The 20,820-nt window shown below is 43.0% G+C and overlaps 9 protein-coding genes across 9 annotated transcripts; 4 read left to right on the plus strand and 5 right to left on the minus strand.

Annotated features, from left to right (window-relative positions):
- Nucleotide 1: 1 nt before the first annotated feature.
- Nucleotides 2-1,452, plus strand: EAE98_010522 (uncharacterized protein; the record flags this gene model as incomplete). Its single annotated transcript, XM_038958143.1, has 2 exons — nt 2-125; nt 383-1,452. 2 exons carry the CDS (start codon nt 2-4, stop codon nt 1,450-1,452), a joined length of 1,194 nt encoding a protein of 397 aa, XP_038805503.1.
- A 700-nt stretch (nt 1,453-2,152) lies between these two features.
- On the minus strand, nt 2,153-4,044 carry EAE98_010523 (uncharacterized protein; the record flags this gene model as incomplete). The annotated part of the gene is made up of 4 exons (XM_038958144.1): nt 2,153-2,700; nt 2,779-3,485; nt 3,542-3,594; nt 3,652-4,044. The coding sequence occupies 4 exons, from the start codon at nt 4,042-4,044 to the stop codon at nt 2,153-2,155; spliced, it is 1,701 nt and encodes a 566-aa protein (XP_038805504.1).
- A 2,651-nt stretch (nt 4,045-6,695) lies between these two features.
- Nucleotides 6,696-7,261, minus strand: EAE98_010524 (uncharacterized protein; the record flags this gene model as incomplete). Its single annotated transcript, XM_038958145.1, has 4 exons — nt 6,696-6,767; nt 6,820-6,963; nt 7,013-7,147; nt 7,202-7,261. The coding sequence occupies 4 exons, from the start codon at nt 7,259-7,261 to the stop codon at nt 6,696-6,698; spliced, it is 411 nt and encodes a 136-aa protein (XP_038805505.1).
- Nucleotides 7,262-7,364: 103 nt separating this feature from the next.
- EAE98_010525 (uncharacterized protein) lies at nt 7,365-7,842 on the minus strand (the record flags this gene model as incomplete). Its single annotated transcript, XM_038958146.1, has 2 exons — nt 7,365-7,748; nt 7,801-7,842. The coding sequence occupies 2 exons, from the start codon at nt 7,840-7,842 to the stop codon at nt 7,365-7,367; spliced, it is 426 nt and encodes a 141-aa protein (XP_038805506.1).
- A 1,801-nt stretch (nt 7,843-9,643) lies between these two features.
- Nucleotides 9,644-11,456, plus strand: EAE98_010526 (uncharacterized protein; the record flags this gene model as incomplete). Its single annotated transcript, XM_038958147.1, has 2 exons — nt 9,644-10,043; nt 10,093-11,456. 2 exons carry the CDS (start codon nt 9,644-9,646, stop codon nt 11,454-11,456), a joined length of 1,764 nt encoding a protein of 587 aa, XP_038805507.1.
- A 574-nt stretch (nt 11,457-12,030) lies between these two features.
- EAE98_010527 (uncharacterized protein) lies at nt 12,031-14,582 on the plus strand (the record flags this gene model as incomplete). The annotated part of the gene is made up of 4 exons (XM_038958148.1): nt 12,031-12,728; nt 12,774-13,392; nt 13,453-13,538; nt 13,601-14,582. The coding sequence occupies 4 exons, from the start codon at nt 12,031-12,033 to the stop codon at nt 14,580-14,582; spliced, it is 2,385 nt and encodes a 794-aa protein (XP_038805508.1).
- Nucleotides 14,583-14,738: 156 nt separating this feature from the next.
- EAE98_010528 (uncharacterized protein) lies at nt 14,739-16,312 on the minus strand. Its single transcript, XM_038958149.1, has 3 exons — nt 15,998-16,312; nt 15,642-15,920; nt 14,739-15,581 (listed from the first exon to the last, which is right to left on the minus strand). Exons 1-3 carry the CDS (start codon nt 16,155-16,157, stop codon nt 14,914-14,916), a joined length of 1,107 nt encoding a protein of 368 aa, XP_038805509.1. The 5' UTR covers nt 16,158-16,312; the 3' UTR covers nt 14,739-14,913.
- A 3,106-nt stretch (nt 16,313-19,418) lies between these two features.
- On the plus strand, nt 19,419-19,811 carry EAE98_010529 (uncharacterized protein; the record flags this gene model as incomplete). Its single annotated transcript, XM_038958150.1, has 1 exon — nt 19,419-19,811. The coding sequence occupies one exon, from the start codon at nt 19,419-19,421 to the stop codon at nt 19,809-19,811; it is 393 nt and encodes a 130-aa protein (XP_038805510.1).
- A 583-nt stretch (nt 19,812-20,394) lies between these two features.
- EAE98_010530 (uncharacterized protein) lies at nt 20,395-20,676 on the minus strand (the record flags this gene model as incomplete). Its single annotated transcript, XM_038958151.1, has 1 exon — nt 20,395-20,676. The coding sequence occupies one exon, from the start codon at nt 20,674-20,676 to the stop codon at nt 20,395-20,397; it is 282 nt and encodes a 93-aa protein (XP_038805511.1).
- Between the last annotated feature and the right edge of the window lie 144 nt (nt 20,677-20,820).

Raw genomic sequence — 20,820 nt, forward strand, 5'->3', positions numbered from 1 at the left:
AATGGTCCAATACTCCGGCATTCATGGTGCACATAGTCCCAAGAAACAAAGTTGCTCCTTAAAAATCCTCTTCTTGATGTTAGGATCGATGATAGGGTCCTTTTTCTGCACAATGAAGCATTCTTGTAAGTAGAATTCAACCTTGGTCGTTCAGTTACTATACCTAAACTCCATGAATTGCTGCAGAAATTGAAAAATCAGTCAATATAGCGGAAGGATAATCGATGCCCACAATACAGAGATTGAATGGAAATTGTTGTACTGGCCTAATCATAAGAGCAAGAAAGTGCTAGTTCTGCATTCTACAGAATTCACAAAATCAGACTTTGTCACAATTTCAGGTTTCAACTTTTCCATTTGCCAAGCTAATGTTAGTTTACAGTGCTACTCACGAGGCCCAAAACATCAACGCAGGTGGCTACACCTACGAACGAGTTGTCATTCGCATATTTCCCTCGACTTCCCTTAGAGCTCCGCAACAAGATATGGCAATTGGCTTTCGAAGGACGAACCGTCACTCTACATGTTCATACTTTCAATCAATCTTGCTATTATGGATCTTTCATCCCAAGAGGAATCAAGATCACTCTCGATTTTGTACAAGCAAACATGCCAAAGACTCTATGGGTAAATCGAGAAAGTCGGAAGGTAACTCTTTCTCAATATAAAGATTTAATCCAAAATCCGGCGCTATTTCGCGATCCGGTATACTTCAATTCGGAACTCGACACCATGGCCCTGGAAGTATACTATCCAACACGACCAGGGAAAGGTTGCAGTTGGGTCCGTCAGAAAGGTGCTCGCAATCACCAAAAGACCTCCCTTGATCTGAATGACTTAGCAGAACGCGCACCGAATATTCTAAAAATGGTTAAATCTCTCTATCTTCCTATGATCATGCTCGAGGAGGAGCCTGCTGCCACTTACAGAGGTATCTTACCCACATGCTGGAACGGCATGATACAATTCCATTCATTAGAATTGGTTACAATCACTGGAATAGAAAGCGACTTCCAACACGGTATTTTAGTAGCTTTTGCGAAAAGCGCGGCAAGATACTTCCAGTCTTCTTTCGAGAAAGAAAAGTGCCGATTCCCTGACTGCCAGATACCAAGATTAAATATGTTCCCACAAGACGAGGATAACGAGAAAGCGATGGGTTCAAACGACTACTTTCAATTTGCAGGAGATGCTCGCTTTGAGGATGATGTCGCTGGAGGATCGTGGACTCTATTGTTTAAGGAAGCAGAAAATTCGTTTGTGGTCAATGGCGGCAAGGAACGATACGATGGTGGACTTGTTCAAGAAAGTATTCAAGATATTGATATTGATGCGATCAAGAATGACGAAAAGAGATGGAATCACACCAGCGAAATTCTTGGGGCAACAAATGATGGAGTCACCGTGGCGAGCAAGTTTAATAATTCGAGATGGTCGATCGAGGGAGGTTGAGGAGTCGGATCTCATTCCCGGGAATCTAATTTTGCAGCATAATGCTGATGTTCATATGTTCCATTTAATGAAAGGCTTTCTTGAATAGAGCATAATGCTTTATATCGAGAAAGCCATGTATTTACGCACTGGAGAACTTATAATCATTTTAAAATAATAGTTTCTAGTATTAATACAACGTTTTTGATAATTATCACCGAGGTACTTCGATACCCCACACATTGAAATCCATTTGAAGCCTCCACGAACTATCACCATAGAATTCACTCAACTTAATTGTGTATGTTCGATTGTGTATGTTCACATTGATACGAATCTTGAATAGCTATTGAGAATTTTCATAAAAGGCCCCCGATGATATCACTCTTCGTATTTTGGGGATCTCTTATGTAAACATCATCATTGAAGCAACTCGCAATAATTTCGGTTAAGAACTTAACAAATCTAATTTTACAATCATTGAGAATCACATGAATTAGGAAAGAAATCAGACCCCCAAGACTCTTAATAATAGATTGAAAACAATGAATAACGTGCATGAGATACCATCAATTGATGGTTTAAGTAACATTATCAATGTGTATCAACCAACTAAACCAGAGGACACACCACAACAATCTTCATCTATAAAAGTTCTGTGAAGAAACAAGCAACTTTTGTATCACTACGCCGACGCTGAAGAACTAAAATAAGACCAGCTCTAACCACTACTTCCATCCTCACGCTTCATCCCATGCCCTCCAATTTCATCCACCACCCTCTCCCTAACATCACCTCTCTCCTCCAAAACCTCATCAATCGTCCTCACTGGTCCTTTGAAGAAGGTCTTTCCCCCATACTTCGGACACCAATAATACGCCGTACAAAAAACCAATACAAATCCCAACACCACAACCGCATAATTCATTTCATCGGCGTTTGGATCCTCATAGCTCGGGAATAATAACAACACAAAAATGAATGTCATCCACACAACCGAGTAGACTGCACTGATATAACTTATCTTATCGCCCATGTACCAAACCCCGGGCGTGAAATTGCGAAAAAGGAGACGGGATACGAGAGGCATGCAGTAAGCGAAGTAGAGGCCCATGATTGCAAGGTTGAAGATGCTGTTTATGGCAATGGTGTTGACTAGCATGAGAAGACCTTCGGTGAGTGTGCAAAGTGCGACGAAGGAGATGGCACGGATAGGAGTTTTGTTGTATGAGAGAACACGGAGGTAGGATGAAAATGGGAGGCCGTGGTCTGTTTTAAATTGTGTTAGATTTTCCCTGCCACATGACACCATTCTATATCAGCAAGTAATGAAATAGAATAACTAACCTCTAGCGAAAGCGAAAGTTTCTCTCGAAGCCGCAACCATCAAGATCGAGCAATTGGCCACACTCGAAATCCATAGGAAAACCAACAAGGCAACACTTCCATCCTTGCCCAAACTATTGAAAGCAATCTGTGCCAGAGGCTGGCCCAGTGGTGATGTCACTATACCAATCACATCTGTTCCCATGCAGAATGCAATCGTTATAATAACTGCCCACCCCGTCACTGCAGCCGTGATCAATGAAGAGACCATTGCGAATGGCACTGCTTTGGCGGCATTACTGGCCTCCTCCGCTATAGTCGCTGCACTTTCAAATCCGGAGACAACCCATACTGGTGTAAGAAATGAAAGCATGAAGGCCCAACCATTATTTGTCCAAAACCCGGTGTTTTCGAAATCTGCAAAGACAAAACTCGCAGAGTTTTTGAGTTCCGAGGGTGTTCCAGCGGCGAGAGCAACAATCAGAGCAAAAAGCATAGCAAATTGTAGGAATATGTAAAACACATTGAGACGAGAGAGGATTTGTGACGGCACGCAAGTCATTGCAAAGGTCAGGAAGGTGGTTGCTGCGAACATGCCGTAATTTTGATATTTTGTAGCGACAAACGCAGAATCTGTATTGATGCTACAGATTGCGCCAAGAATAAGAGTCGCTGCATAGATTGTCGATGCGTATATCGAGATATACCCTAAAACGTTCATATAACCGCTAAAACGACACGGTTAGAGTTTGGTGTAGATATGATTACAGATGAAGGAACGTACGCAAGCCAGCACATGAAAGCCCTCTGTCGTGGTGGTGTGAGACGTGCAACCCACTGTCAAGCGTTAATATTCATGAGTCAATTAATCATTTTCGGGTATTGAAGACTTGCATAATACAATCCTCCGGAAGTAGGCATGCTGCTTCCTAATTCCCCCAGGCTCAATGCCACTGGAATAAGCAACAGACATCCAACCAGATACGTCCATACCATTCCCACACTTCCGGCACTGCCCAAACTGAAAACCATACTCTCGGCAATTGCTGGAGCAATCCCCATAGAGCCAAAACTTTGTCCGAAGACAGTGGTGTATGAGAATTCGCGTTTTAGTTCAGCTCGATATCCCAGGGATGCCAATAACTCGTCGTCGGCCGATATTGTCTCACCTTTCTCCACACCCAGCATTTCGGCTGCCTTTGAAATCTGTTCAGATCGCGATATGGATGAGGTGTTGCTGCCATCACGTCCCCCCTTTTCAGGATACTTGCCTGTTTCCTCAGACATGGGGAAGAGCAACCATACAAGACGTTGTCAAGACTTTCTAATTGTGTTGATAGCTCCAGTAACTAATAATTCAATTTTGAATAATGTGTTGCAGAATTGTTGCGAAAGTAAGTCTATGAGATCCTAAAAAATGGGGTATGAAATTCTTTTAAATTATGTCCCGAGCTTCCTTCAAATCCGAGATAAGGGAACCGCAACCCATGAATCCAAGGCTCAAGGCCGTGAAATCATCCCATCGTTGAGCCTTGCCATGCAGCATGAACGACTTTATTCTTGCATACTTAGCATCATTGATGTCCTACGCGACGGAGACAACACAAGCCATGCAGTGGCATGCGAGCCATGATGAGAGGGAGTTCGGGATGTTGAGATAAGGAATCTGGGGGAGCATGCTTGCTAATGGCCACAGCGTTTGGGACCGATAAGGAACCCCTGAAACCACAGAACCGGCGGAACTATCTTTGAAAGTATGAATATCGAATTCAAAGATATCGATACCGATAAGCATTTCAATTGAGTAATGAATAAACACTACAATGCTTGCATCCAAAGATGAACCGAGGTATGAAGACACCACTTGATAGTCTTTCTTGCGCAGCATCTAAGGTCGTGACGTCTTCAATTCGCCATCTCATCCAATCCCACCCCAGTTGAGCCCCAATTCCATCATCAGCAAGGCAGGGCTGGATCAGATCCTCATATTCCGAGGACATCACCGTCGCGACCTTCCTCATTCTCATGCTGGAATCTGCTTACGATTGGCTTTTTCATGGATAGTGCACTGCTAGGGTGCTCTCATCGATCGGGACTCACGTAGATAGGGGATGCTTATTGTCTTATCGACGCGAATCACTTAATTCGCTGCGAATGATGAAGTAGAGAGGGTGACAATTTTCATCTTGAGCATTGTGCTAGCTGTGATGATGTTCCCTAAAGATAGCAGTAGAGCTCGACATGATTGGTTTCAATCTTCCAGTTGACAAAACATATGCACGATGCACAGTCGATCTGAAGATGGGTGAAATTTTGCATTGCGATATGTTGCTGAGAGCATGATTGAGGTCTGCAAGATCAAAGAACGTAAATCTTATGATATGGACATGTAAATGGAGTCAGGAAAACGTGTGATGACGGTGAGTACGAATTTTTTGAGATAGACTAGAAAAACAAAGATATCAAGAAGATCAAAGCAAATTCGAAGACATCAGTGGTTTTGTTCGTTGACATTCATTGTGGGCGAGGTGATTATGTAATCAAACGGCGAAATAGGAAGTAACAAACGAAGATGTGTCATAGAAATGTTGTTTTGTTCAACCCACATTTTCCCTGAATTTTCACTTCCATCATTTAAAACAATTTGGATAGACAACTCGACGCACTGCAGGAACCGTTGCCGGTATTTCCTAATCATGAGATGAAGAAGTCTTCAAAGTGGCGTGGTTGAAAGGGAAATGGAAATCCTTCCTCGGTGGAGATTTTGACATTGATAAAGTCTACGCGGAAGGACGACATAAAATCATACAAATTGTTTCACAAGCCTTCGACTTCTATTATGCCATCTACTCTATAGGATCTTTGGTACATCCTCTCCAGTTAGATCCGAGTCCAGATTCAGTTTCATGTCCAGGATTGGTCCAAATTTTGAACAGGTATCTTCATTGAATCGCGATATTAATTATCTATATATGAGCACTTCTTTCGACTTCCATATCTCAAATCCACCTCTCCGCAATATCTTCTACTTTCCTGTTTTCCTCTGCTTCTTCTTGTTTTGCTTGTTAGCATCACGAAATACGCATGCTGACGCACTCATTGCTGGCTGGTGACTTTACTTGCCCATCTCTCTCTCTCTCTCTCTCTCCACGGCCTCGAGAACCTCCTCTCGAGATTCAATCGTGCGGTTTTCGTTATGGACCAACTCGACCTGCCATTGATTATTTGATTTGAGTTTCCTTGTTATTTGCTTCTTCTGCTTCGCAATACAGCTCTTTCCGATGATATTTCGATTGAAACTGAACGGTGGATTTACTAATTCAGAACTCACTCGTGCTATGGCCGGATTGTTTGCTTCGATTTCTTCAATTTGACGTTTTATCATCATAGTTTTCGGAACAAGTCAAAATACAGTGTTTTTCTTACTGTTGCCTGAGTGTTTAACCAGTAACTTTTCGAAATGTTACCTATTCTTATGCCCTATTGGAACAAAATATTTCATAGGCTACTGGTAAAGCACCCCGCAACAATCTTTCGGGTCAAATACTCTCTTCTGACTGGCTCTACCCACAGCGATAACTTCGACTTGATTGGATTTTTGGGATGTTGGGACTGTTGGTGGGTTGCATCATCAACCCTTGCTACTTTGACATGCAGTGTAACATCAAAGCCATGGTGTTGTAACCTATCGCTGCTTTTGTGGATATCGACCACAAAAACTTCACCTGACTGTTGTGATGAAACCCGAGCCTCACAATTTTCACACCAACTCCTTTAGTCACGGGTTGTTGGAGTGCCTAATAATTTTTTGGCCATTTCTATCTGTTATTAAGTTCCTCATACAAGAAGTTATCTTGAGACGGTATCTTTGTTATTCCAGATATATCAGTCGAGTGATTTTCAGCCTCGAAAAATACTTCATATCTCTTTAGATAGATTTATCTATATTCACTCCAGTTTTCGCTTTCGATGTACTCTTTTTTGCTGGTGACTTTGATATTGGAATCAAGCTGAACACGTCAGTTCAGACATTTCTCTCATTTCGCATGGGATAGAACTTACATCTTTAGGCAAGACGAGGTCTCCCCACCCAAATTCCGCACTACTAGCTATGGACTCTGCTGCTTCTCTTCCAAGTCCTCCTGGACGAGCCTTATCGTGCGCTTCGACAGTGACTTCTTCGCAAGTAACTTTGTTCCCAGTTACCTGTCCCCAGATCTCAAAAAAAGGTAGCGAAACTTGCTGCTTCGCTAACTCCCAATAAGTCCTGCTTTGAAGGACTTCGGACCAACAATTCTATCAAAGAACCTGCATCAGTTGGTACAACAAATGTATGTTCCGCTGCATTTGGGCTGGCATTGTGGTAGATATATTCACCCGAACCATCATCCTTCATAATCGTATCAGCTCCACGATTTCTCAGGCAGGAAACATGACGTCATACCTTTCTTTTGAGTCTGAAGGCGTCCCCATAGTCTTTCACATTCGTCATGTAGATGCCCATATTCAGTAAACTCCTCTTCTCCCACAAGTCCTTCTGATCTTACTGTAAATACGTCGCAACCTCGGCTTTTGCATCAAAATGGTACACATAGGAATATTTTCCATTACTCAACTTCTTGAAGGAGGGAAGGGTATTTGGACATGAATCTCTCAAGTTTTCCTTCTTCTTGCAAAATTTTGGCCGCAGCGTCAACAATTGCTTTCCCTCGATGAGTCTCAATGGCAGCAGCATATTCACCGGCAACCTGATCTTCCTGCTTGGAAAGCTCTGCATACTTTCTGTAAAACGGTTCCCAGAAATTTGTGACAGCGAAGATTGCTTCCGCACCAGAGAAAGCTGCGACAAGTGAGGCTGGGTCATCTTTGTCGGCACTGACAACCTCGATACCTTGACTTGAGAGAGCTTGGGCTGATGGCGAAGGGGTATTTTGAGTGATTCCTCGGACTTTCCACCCTAGTGAGAGAAACTTGGCAACGACAGAACCACCCTATGATAAATGTAAGTATGAGCTACTCGTATGAAGGTGAATGATAGGATACCTGGATGCCAGTTGCTCCTAAAACGACGATAGTTTTGGCCATGATGACGACTCGTGGAAGTGTGAAGCAAGAGATTGAAAGAAATGCGTAGGATTGAGGCTTCAAAGGGGCTTGGAACTCAAAGCTTGTCTGTATCTACCTCCGGAGAAGCGACCTTTCTCGACATATTCATAATCCATCAAGATAAATTGTCGAACCAATTATCCTGACAAAGTCATGAATAGAAATTAACGGACCCAGTCTCATTCACGGCATCAATGTAGGTAAACATCATCAAAGCATCCAGTTCGAATCCATCAAATTCATCTACAAGTCTCACATCGCTGATAAATCAAGAAAAATTATATGTTCAATCGGTCAATGAGCATCAAGCGTTGTGACGATGACGGCGAGCGGCGGCCGGAATCCCGCCAAGAAGTTATGGTGAACCTTACCTAAATGGCTTGATGTCTAATAAGCAGTGCAAAATATTTACAAAAATATTTGAACATATCAGGCTTCAAAGTCTCCGCCGGTCCGCCGGTCCGCCGGAGAAGTTCAAAAGCCTAGCTTCCGGTCACTCTCTATGCGGGTATACCATCACGGTAACCTATGACTTTGTGTTCAGCAATGTTCACCATAAAACATCAACATCCGTTCAAACCGGCTTCAGAAAGGCCCGTGACAGCCAAGATTTGCTAGTATTTTACGTGGCGAAGACTCCTTGCCGAAGCTTACTTTGCACTCAGGAAGAATGTCTCGGGTCAATCTCTTCTTGCAATAAAGTCTACCGTGTTCCGCCCAATTTACAGAAGCGGATTTCCTTCAAGCCCTTCCGCCGACTGAGAACAATACGTTCGGGATATCTCAGGATAAACTTCGGAAAAGAGAGAGAGTATGTGTCAGAGAGTGGGGCATTGACACTTTCCGTCTAATCCGCTCTTCAACCAAAAGCGTGGATGCCCAGTGAGAGAGCCCCTCGAAATTGTACAGAAGTCAATTCTTGGGAATCTCTGTGTTTCCGAGCAGATGGTCAACTACCATATTAAATCCACAACTTCCCATACCACTTTTCTCAGTGTGGTTAAATTTTTGAGTCTATAGTTGTTAAATTATAAATCCACTTGATCGATTCTCTCTCACTAGAAAATAAGAAGCGACAACATTTTTCCGAGAGTTATATAGGTCTCTCCGTTCCAGAATCGATGGGCCGAGACTCAAGAAGAGGTATCTCAAGCTATAGTCACTTCCTTTTGAGATAGGCAGTGGATGGTGACAGCAGTGACATTCAATCAGATAAGATAGCAAGCAACATGCTTGCGATCTTATCTGCATCAATCAATCTCCAGCCAGGGGTTATGCGAAATCTGCATTTTTTTTAAATTTCTGACCGTATCAGAAGAGATGAATTGATTCCCCTAAACACACCGTTAGTGGATTTAGCCAGAGGGGTCTAGCATGAAGAGAATTGGCGAATGGAAATTCAGTTATGATGCAATCTTGATGGGCAATTTTCAAAAACCCCTTGGCAAAGTCACACCTTTTTACTTATGCTTATAACTTTCGAAATTTGCTGACGTTCAAAGTTGAATCCTCAGTGAATCAGAAGTCAAAGGGTTGAGAACTTGAGATCAGTCTTCCGGAATTTTGAGTGGAGCTAGGAGATCCACACGTGCCAACTCAAATCGGACGCGATTCGTAGATCTCATTTACGAGAACAAATTCCTCACAATGATCAAAGTGGGATTCATAGATTTAGATGGAATAATCGGATATGCAACTTCTATACAAAAAGGCGTGATAGTCTCGAAAGTTTTCCTAGATCCTTCGTCTCAATCCTTACCTCAATTTGCTTAAGGTCAAGATGCTCTTCTCGTCTTTGCGGTCGACGACATGTTTGTTGATCTCATCTGTACTGACCGATCATGTTAACGCTAAACCATTCGTTCTGGACCACAGGACAAATGTCTCGTACACAGGAATTACCTCTAGCAAAGGGGTGGAAACTTTCCGGGGTATCCGATACGGTTTAGATACAAGTGGTGAAAACAGATTCGCACCTCCTCGAGCTTTCATCCCTCCCCACGGCTATCATTACAATGCTACAATCCCGGGGTTTGATTGCCCTCAGCCTCCCGGCGCGGGTTTCTTGTTCCAAACAAACGTCACAAATATTTCAGAAGACTGCTTGAATCTGAATATTGCCAGACCATCTTGGGCTAAGGATGGCTCAAAGTTGCCAGTCATGGTTTACATCTATGGAGGTAAGTAAGTCTATGAATCTCTATCATTCGAAGCCACTAACCAATGCAGGTGCATTAATTGACGGCACCGTCAATGAAAGGACCACTGCACCTGATGGACTTATCCATGCTTCGGTTGAAGGCGGCCAGCCTGTAATCTACGTTGGAATGAACTACCGTCTCAACATTTTCGGATTTGCAGCTTCTGAAGCTCTGAGACCCAACAAGTCTCTCAATGTGGGTCTCCGGGATCAAAGATTGGCTCTTGAATGGATTCAAAAAAACATTGAAATATTTGGGGGAGATAAAGACCAAGTGACAATCTACGGACAATCCTCAGGAGGTTTAAGCGTGGGTTTGCAAATTCTCGCGTACGGAGGCTCGAAGCCTGTACCCTTTCACGCAGCTGTGATGGAAAGCACTGCACTCGAGCCAACTATGTCATCAGATATCAGCTTCAACTCCACCGCTGCAGTTGCTGCTTTTGCTGAATGCAATACTACTGATTATCAATCCATGGAAACGATTGCCTGCTTGCGATCACTCTCCATGGAGACTCTCTTGAAGCTCATGATTGACCAAGAAGTCGATAGCGCCGAGAGCAATGATGGAGATATCTATCTCCCGATTGTCGATCAAGACTTCCTTCCTCAAAAAGCTTCGAAACTCCTCGCACAAGGGAAATTTGCTAAATTGCCTATTATTGGTGGATGGATGGAAGACGACGCCACACTCTTCACATCGATCACCATTGAAACCGCAAATGACACAAGAGATTTCCTGTCCAACTTATACAGAGACGTCAATACCACCACATTTGATGAGCTCTTAGATCTGTATCCTGTATCCGAATTCCAAGCCGATCCCAGCGCAAACTTAAGTGCCGAGTACTATCGCTGCGCCCAGATCTTTCGCGATATCTTACTCGCCTGCCCCACTGTCCTTTTTACCCAAGCTATGGCCAAAAAATACAACACTACAAACCCACCGTCATATTTGTACGTTGGGAATCAAACAATCCTAACCTCCTATCTCGATGCTACGGGTGATGTTGGGTTTGGGGTTATCCACACTAGTGAGCTTGCGTATCTTTTCAACAATATTGATCTCTTCAATGTCACCGATTCCGACCTTCCAGGATATGTGTTTGAGCCTACGGAAAGTGATTATGCTTTAGCGAAGAGTCTACCGTTGTCGTGGATTTCGCTTGGAAAATATGGAGACCCATCGAAGATTAATGGATCAATGGAGGGTTGGACATCCGCGTGGCCAACTAGGGGAGGAGAGGGAGAGATCTTTGTCATCGGAGGGGGAAACGGGGGAATGAGCAAGCTTAGAAGTGATGGAGGGAATAGCGGAATAGTGGGAGAGAGGTTAGTAGAGAGATGTGGCTTCTTAGGGAGGGAGGATGTGATTGAACAGTTTCAGTACTGATAAGCAAGGTATCTACACCAATAATTAAAGGTTCATGTGATTATTATAACACAAAAAATTTGCAACGCTCCAATGTGCCACTTCGTAGACCACCTGCAGTACCGAATAATCCGAAAGTTCCATCATACGATGGCCCGTGCTTGGCACGCATTATCCTCCGATGTTTTTCACAACACAATTCCACTTCAGCGAGGAATCTTAATTTATCACTGACGCACCATTGGCAGATCTCCCTTTCTTTTTGGTCTTCACGATATCAGGAAGGAAGCTCTGGACTTTTTCGCAATGTGACCTTGTGGCTTCGTGAAAGCCTTACTGGACATGGTGCTCCTCGTTTGAGTGCAGATAATTTGAGCTCGCGGCCTAGTTCGTGCCATGGCAACTGGCTTGGAAGAATGCAGATACCTGCTTATTGGGAATACAAGCTCTTATTCTGCAATAACTATTGGATCAAATGAGAAATCTGCCTGCCAATTCCACTCCTGTCAAACAAGGCAAATTTGTTTTTTGAAACAACGATTGGTAATACTTGATAATATGGCTCTTCCAAGGCTCACAGCACTGCCTGATCAAAATGCGAATTCCCGATCAGACATGCTCCGAATATTTGATTAGTGCCACTTTGCACATAATGGTGGCGAAGAAGAGTTTGGTGCGACATCAAGCGTTTGACTGCATCCGTACGACTATCGAGCCTCGAACTGTCTCAAATAGCGCGGTATGGGAAGAAGGGTACTTCTGGATCGTTTTTTATCTCTCTCAAAACTTATCTTCTAACTCTTCAGACTTTTTCATACATATCGAACATAAATTTTTAGCACAATCACTGACGATGGCCGAAGTTCTGGGAACTATTGCCAGCGGGATCAGTATCGCGCAGTTGGCTGGAAACCTTGCGTCTAGCATCATCAAGTTTAAAAGCTATTGGGACCAGATCCAGGATGCACCCGACGATATCGCTTTCCTTGTATGCGAAATTGAAAGTCACCATACCATCCTTCGCAGTATTTTGGAGAAGCAAGCGCAGCTCACATCTTCTTGTCATCCTACAAGTGGATTCTTTGATCAGAGTATAAAACTATGTCACAATGCTTCTTCGGAATTAGACGGGCTTGTCAACGCCCTGTCCAAGGATATCAACTCCAATCGAAAATGGAAACGCACAATGAGTTCTGCCAACGTTCTATTGATGGCGGAGCAGTTAAAAAAACTGAAAAAGAGAATGAAAAATGCCACTAGATCCATGCATTTAGCCATATCTTGGCAGATGAAGTGAGTTTCTGCAACAATCGTTAATCTAATACTAACGTATCGTAGCACAGTTCTACAACAGCAATCCTCAACTCTCACCTCAAATGTACAAGCGTCACTCGATCATTTCTTACAACACTGGCAGAATCACCTCTTGAACTCAGGACTTTCGCAGCCTACATGTAGTACGAAAGTATCTATGAATAGCGCTGTTCTAGCGCAAACCATCAATATCACCATGGAGGCCAAAAATAGACTTCCAGTAGATCATAACTTTTATGAACGAGAGCCGTTTCGAACTATGAGTCACTATAATTTGTCGAGTTGGATCACCTTCGCTTTTGGGTCAATCGGAATGCAAAAAATTATCAAGAAGAACCACAAAGGGGCTTTCCAGAAGTCCGAAACTGTGTACCACCCCCCGGCTTGGATTTCCCGCAGGGCATGGCAAGTTATGTATACGAAGGATTTATCCTCGTTGAGATGGAATATCAACATTCAAACATGTCGCACTTTGGACGGGGATACGGCTTTCTTTAGTTCTGTCGTTAGTGGTGATATCCTCAATGTGCAAAGGATGCTACGAGAACGGACAGGATTTGTGAATGACAGATTCTATTGCAGCAGTGCCAGCGTTTATTTTACCCGATCTATGCAAGAGTGGGTAGGAGCAACTCCTCTCCATGTGAGTCTTCAAAACGCCTCTGAATCTTTGAGTTATTTCCACGTCTCTAATATTCTACAGGTAGCAGCGCATAACTGTCATTATAATCTATGTAAGTTGCTTCTTTCTGCAAATGCCGATGTTTCAGCTGGAGATCATTGCACAGGGTAAGAATCTTTGAAAGTTCACTTTGAATAGATGTTCCGCAATAGCTGAACAAAGATGCTAGTGCCACCCCTTTGCAGTATCTAATTTCTTCGCCATGCTTGAATAGGAACGACAACCGGAGGAAAACTTTGGAAATACTTCGCATCCTTGTTGAAGGAGGGGCGGAAGAAGAATTTCTTGGAAACAGTAACTTTCTCGAGAAAACAGATATGCCTGTGGATATATTTAGTTACATACAACACCACACGTTTTTGAATGAGCCCCTGTTCGCGGAAAAATGCAAAATTGCAGCGAGAATCGTTGAAAAGGCCGCGGGGTACAGGAATACCCAGCAGTGCATCAGATCATTGCTTGGCGGGCCAAAATTCTCGTTTTACGTCGGGCTGCACAACAATGAAAAAGCACTGCAAGAAGTTTTCCAGATCTTATGTCAGAATGTTACTAGCTTTGGGATTCAGAAGGTTAAAAAACAAACGAATCCCTCAATTTCTAAACACCCATCGGCAGAACTTCTACAGGAATTGATAGGAGCACAGGTTCCTCTCCATGAGACTGGGACTGGCTTTACACTTCTACAGAGAATGATATGTAACTGCATGTTCCAAACAGGAATAAACCACAGGGGACGTCAGATACTCGATTGGATCAACCTCTTACATGCTTCTGGTACTGATCTGGAACAATATGGCGAAACAGAACGATCTATCTTCAAGATGGGAAGGCGCAACAATTTTGAGTCACTGGTATTTCGCAGTCGCATAAACCGAGTCGAAGTTTTAAATTTTGAGGGCCCTATGAAGCCGGTAATCAACTATGAACTGGGATTTTCTCGTTTAATTGATTTTACCTACGGTCCTTGTGTTGAGGATTGGAATTTTTGGTTCTCAGAACCAACGGATCGATTTGCTGGAGACTTTTGGTCGCTCATTGAAGATCCGTCTTTAATTAATCTTGTTCCAGGCGCATGGGTTGATAAATCACTTTATAACTACAGTAAAACGCGCCAAACTCGGTTATGGGATGTAAATATCAAATATATCTAAGTGAAATTCTTATGTAGCATTGTTCTCTGGGGAAAGTCATGACACCGAACTCACTGTCATCTTCACTTCAAGCAGCGTCGACGAGAATGATGTCGGCGAAGCTGCTGTTTGGGTCTGATTTAGCAGGAGCAGGTCTTCAAATGAACTCGTGGCAGATACTCTTGCAATAGCTCAACAGTAATCCATGACTACTTTTACACCACTAAAATAATATATACAATTTGAAAAATATATGGAGCATACATCATACAAACAATCCTGTCAGTCCACACCTCCTTGTTATTACTTCCACTAGCTCTCCTGTAGCCTCTAGTCCAACTGATCTCTGAAACTATGGGTACAGAATCAAAGGACTAACTCCTTGAGCCGTTCCCAACGTAGTCTCATACTGCAACTTCCACCACTCAACTCTTTTACGGTCCTGCATAAACTGTCTAAACCCACTAGTCTGTGTTGTGTTACTCGTGTAAACCGTGCCTCCGATATCCAAGCTCTTTCTAGGCGATCCAGAAGTTGAAGCCTTCTGCCATTCATCACTGGTAACCCAAGCCAAGAAAAGTTTAGCAGTAGCAGGTCTCTTGGTAGAAGCAAAAGCCGCAGCTGTTTGTGCCCATGCCATGTGCTGTTCTGGGGCTGCTGGTTGCGCCATTTGAAAGTATGTTTCATTTGAGGGTGGATAAGTGGTGAATGAGAGAACTCTTCCTTTAGGGGAAGAACCAGATGCGGATTTGGTGGCGTTGTTGTGGTTGTCCCGCATGACAAACCCTGGGGTGGCGGTACCGCGGACCCATTGAACATCTTGTGTTGCAAGAGCATCGAGCCATTCAAAACCGTACTTTTCGATGATGATGGAGAAGAGATAGCCGATTGCATCGTCATCGTTAGGGTAAGTGGCCACAATCTTACTCTTCCATTTTGGGTCTAGGAGGTCAGCATAGCTGGTTGGAGCGTCGGATGCTGAAACATAAGTACTGTCCCAAGAGAAAGTTCCGAAGCTACCTTAAGGAAGAAGTTAATACCATATACTCGAGCAAAATTCACCAAGCAAGAAATACTAACCAATGTTAATAGGCACAAAAGCACCATCGAGATCCTTCTCTCCCGAATAGAGATCAGCGAAAGTTGGAGACTTGTAAAACAGTAAACGTCCGTCTTCTTTCCATCTTTGGAAATCATTGAGAGTTTGAAGAACGGCGATATCAACGGTTTCATTTTTAGCCCAGTATGCTCGATCAATTCGACTATCGTGGTATTTGGAGAGGTCGACTGTAAGATCGAGGGCAATTTTTGGGAATCGCGCAGCCCAAGCTGCTCTCATGCTGTCACCTTGGACTCCGGCTATAAGTTTGTCAATACATGTTTATTCTTACAGAAAAACGATGAGATCAAAGATAGTCATCGAAGAAGTTACTAACCATCACCACCTGAAGCTACAACCAATTTTCGATCTTCTTTGAGGGCTTTAGCGTAAAGCTCGTCAATAGTCGAAGTATCGATTGGAACATTGTTTACCCGGGCGAATGAAGTGCCAAAGATGCTGCTCAAGGCAAGTGCTCTAGCAGTTGAGAAATACATTTTGGACCGAGTTGAAGCAGGAACGATTTGAGTAAAAAATGACTCCAAAACCCGTGGTCTGCTCTGGGATGAATAAACACTATAGAAGATGGGAAGCACCTATATATGTTTCCCACGAAACAAAATATGGATAGATCTGCCAACGATGCTGATCGTGACCAACTGCAACAATCTCGCCATTTCTGCTGTGCACTGGCACTATGCCGACGCTTACCCGCCATCTTTATCACAAAGCAATGATTTCTAAAAACTCTCCATCGCTGATTAATGATGACGAGATCGACATTCCACCAATTTTACGAACGGCTCCCTCCAAATCTAACTTCGGAACTCTAATTATACAGAAGGTCAATTGACATCGGCTGCAATCAGCATCAGCTCCAATTAAGACGAGGCTGCGTGAGCGGAATGTCACTCGGTAGATTGAACATCCTTGTTTTACCGAAGCACTTGACCTCAAAATCAATCTTGATCCCCTGAACATCCATACATATTTTGTTGTACAGATGAACCTGGATATACGGGCCTAAAAATTTCGAGGCCTAAATGCCCGTATATAGGGGTTTCCCGTATATACAGTTTCAGCCTTGGCATTTAGCCTCGTTTTATACCTTTAGCCTCGTTTTTATATCTTCAGCCTCCTCATTTTCATTAAATTTGTCATGTGATAGGCTAAAGCTTGGACCACTACCACCAATTTTTATAAGAGCATTGGGAAAATTAGGACCATATGCTCTTATATAAAGGTATGCCCGTATAGGTCAATTTAACCATATAAATTTTTTTTAAGATTGAAAAATATGCCCGTATAAAGGGGATTCCCGTATAGCACGTGCCCGTATATCCAGGTTCATCTGTATGTGAGGTGAAGGAGACTTTAAAGAAGGTTAAAATCAACGTTGGACGAAGCCCCTGACTAGGACAATATAATATGGGGTAGACCAATGCTCTACCGGGGCTTGAGTCCGTGCATGGGAAGCTTGTCTGTCAGTGCATATCTGTGCCATCATAAATTATGGAAAATTATGCGTTAAGCGGAGTTTACCGATTTTCTCTTAGAGTACCGTATTCTTTTGGAATATTGGCCGCGCGCTAGAAAGGATTAATACTTTAAGGTTAATTTAAAACCAATTAGCTCGCTTTTCAGTGGAATCAAACGCCTCAAAATAGAAGTTTTTAACAGAAATATTAGGCATTTGATGAATAATCTATTAAAGAAATGAATCAAACAACTCTGGTGGTTACCGCAACCCTAACCCACAAGCCCACAAAAGGCCTCCAATTGGCTCTAAAAGTATTAATCCTTACTAGCGCGCGGCCAATATTCCAATAGAATACGGTATCTACGAAGGCATCGCACGTTTGTTGAAGACCGCAATCTCCGAATACTAGAATCAATCTCGATTTCGTTTCTTTTTCCTAATTTACATGATGCACGAGATATACAGCAAGCCTTCACTTCCGATTTTCTTCACTTCCAGCCGTGGTACTCGTGCGGTTAGGAAGTGTGCAACACTATATCGGTCTTAATAGCCCAGTGGAATCCACTGCTTCTTTCAATCCCACGCAGCACGAGTATCTCGTAATGGCATTTCAATCCCCACGTTGATGCAGGGATAGATTGAGGGCGCCGAGAATTCGTTTACTTCTGCCGAAGCCTTGAGGAATTTCCCCTCGTCTCCACCCACCCCCGTAATAGTCGGCTCGATAAACGGCCGACTAGTTACTAGTTGGGGAAAGCGAATGTCCCCGGAAAGCGATTTATTTCTGTGAGATCATAACACTAATTATATTGATGAATCTCAACTGATCCCTATTACTAAGAGTTATATAGTTGAATGGTCATGTTTTAATGAAGCTGATATTAAAGATTTTTTTGTGATCATATTAAAAACAAGATCTTGTGATACAAACCATTCGATTTTGTTGATTTTGAAAAAAAAAAAATTCCTATCAAAATCTCATAGGGGCAATTCGCTTTCTGGGGATATTCGCTTTCCCCAACTAGAAACTAGTCGGCTATTTCTGGGAGCCGACTATTATAGCTTAGACATCTTTAGGGCCGAAGTGGAGTACTATACGATATGACATGGGGACATTTTACCGTAAATAAAGCGAATAGTTATGACAAAAAGCTCATGGAATCACGACATGCAAGTGTCGGGAATTGGGATGTGGAACGCAGGGAACGGTATTTCAATTGGATCACTAATCATTCAAGTACTTCGGGAGCCCACTAGGTCCAGCCAGAGAGGATTAGTCACCACGAATGAGAATCTTCCATCAGATAAGTCAGACCTAGAAATGTTGCGGAATTCTTACATGTTCTCACAGGGTACTCCGAAAGCCATCAACGCAGATTCAGGAAGTCTGTTGCAGACTTTCAATTGATGTCCATTGGCTCGAAAGACAGCATGAGCTTCTGGTGCGTATCAGATCTACTACCGCTTGATGGCTTCGAGTATCTTCAACCCTGATGATTCTCATCTAGTGAGGCTCCAGAGCACCTAAAGTGGTGTAATCTTTGAGGAAAAGTTACAAATGCTAACTGGAACAGGAACCTCTTAGAGAGCGCTTTCGGATCAATAATGTTGTCGATTCAAAGAAGATGGAAAATGGTGCAAAGGACTTAATTATGTTTTAGAAACGGAACTTACGCGACATAAAATGTGCCCCATCCATTCAGATGTTGAAGGGAGGAGCGAGGCGAAGTATGATGGGCGATTCCAAAACAGATCTGATCAATTGACATTGTTTCTACTTCGAAGAACTCGTGTTACAATAGGGCACTACTCAGTGGGCAACAAAATCTTCCAAGCCGAGAATTTCTCTACTTTCTTCGCAAGTTCAATTTGAACGTACCTCTCTGGAATTGATGAATGTTTGATGGCGTCCATTGATAATTGTGTGGAAACAAAAGATCTGAGAAGTTAAAGCTACAATATACCGAGTTCGACGAGGAAGTAGCTTCTGATTACATTCTTGCTCTTCCATCACGATGCCTCTTTCCTATCGTGCTCACCGCCGCAATTGCTCTTTCCATTGTGACCTTGAATATATACTATAACTTAGATTCTGACCTTCTACAATCTCTGAAATTCAAACAAAGTACAAGACATTATAACCAGAATCAAAGTATCCAATACATCTACGCACCACTTATTCCAATACCAACAGAATTCTACACCAAGCAATTGCGTATTCTTCATTATCAAATCCATTACCAAATTCATCCAAAATCATCATCTGCTACCCCTCACGATGGATCCTGAAAATTCAACACCCTCATGGTGTCTAGTCTGTCGCAAACGCCTCACTCTGTCATACACATCAGGACACGGCATCAACATATCAACCATACTCTGTCTCCCCGAGAGATCACCCCGAGTTTCATACGACCACAAAAGAGAAGGTCATAACGGAATATATTTACACAACCCCGAACCAATCGATACCTCTTGGGAACTGAACATGCCTTTGTCCTTGCGTCTTAACGAGTCCGATTTCCAGGGAGCTGACTTCAACTTGCCGCCAATTCGGGATCCCAAAGGATTGGAGAAATTTGATCCTGTAAATGGTTATGCGATGCGGGAGGTGCTGGAACCGGTACCACAAGTACCGAGTCAGAATTTAAATATGACCTTGAACGGGTGAAACGTATGTAATCTGGCTTTCCTTTTTATGTATCATCTTAACCGTCTTCAAGCGTACCTCGTCCACGTCGTGGCATCGTTTCTCCGGTCTTTTTCTGTGGAACATCATAAACACAGCATTGAACCACCCATTCATTACTGTTGGGTTGCCGCGGTTTAATGTTGAAAGGGTTATAAAATTATCAGGATCATTCATCGTCCCCATTCATAATACATATTTACTAGAAATAAACAAGGGGCGTTAATCTATGTATCATAGAAGTGGCGGGTCATTGCGGAAATCGCTTCATGACTCTGCAATAGTCCAGACGATTGGATTATGAGTTTTCAGGCTCAAATATTTATATCGAGCAGTACAATTCATTTTCTTCGCACGATTGTACAAGCTACATGAATAAAACAACGTCTACTATTAGTTCATCATCTATATCTCTAGATCATTAAAAATATTCATGTGAAAACCATGCCGTATACATTCCTGCGAAGCATCACTTCTACCCTCAGACTGCCTTCCGCTCTCAGGCTAATCTCTCTTTCTCCATCACTCCCAACTCACACCATACCTTCACAGTCCCCTCTCACCGCTACGGACCCCATCCCATTCTACGATAAGTAACATATCGAACATAAGGACTATCATATGGCCCACTAATTCTCGCATTGGGTTCCATGGTTCTACCCACACTCATGGGGTGTCTTCGTACAACTTCATTCGATTGATTATTACCGTATACGATTCGAAGAGGTGGGAGGCGGTTTTGAGGAAATGCGTAATAGTCGCGGATATTGTTGGGAGTTGGATGAACTCGTGGTGGAGGTACTGGACGGTAGGGATAGACGTGGACGTGATAGGGATTCATGTTCATGATTATGTTGGTGGTGTAGTAGGTTTTATTGATGTTGTATTCGATCTTAAGCGGAAAGTCTGGCTTGGCTCTGTTTTAATGAATGGGCTTGGAGGCTCGGTTTGGATCGAAAGCCCAACTACCAGTACCAATTTGAGTATTTTT

The sequence above is a fragment of the Botrytis deweyae genome (genome assembly GCF_014898535.1).
Source record: "Botrytis deweyae strain B1 chromosome Unknown BDEW_037, whole genome shotgun sequence".
In the NCBI taxonomy this organism is placed as follows: Eukaryota; Fungi; Ascomycota; class Leotiomycetes; order Helotiales; family Sclerotiniaceae; genus Botrytis; species Botrytis deweyae.

Excerpts from the sequence above, each read along its gene's own strand:
- EAE98_010528 (XM_038958149.1), bottom strand. The coding sequence starts at position 16,157 with ATGTATTTCTCAACTGCTAGAGCACTTGCCTTGAGCAGCATCTTTGGC. Across the intron at positions 15,921-15,997 it reads TGTAGCTTCAGGTGGTGATG|CCGGAGTCCAAGGTGACAGC; the intron begins GTTAGTAACTTC and ends ACAAACTTATAG. Across the intron at positions 15,582-15,641 it reads TTTTGTGCCTATTAACATTG|GTAGCTTCGGAACTTTCTCT; the intron begins GTTAGTATTTCT and ends TTCTTCCTTAAG.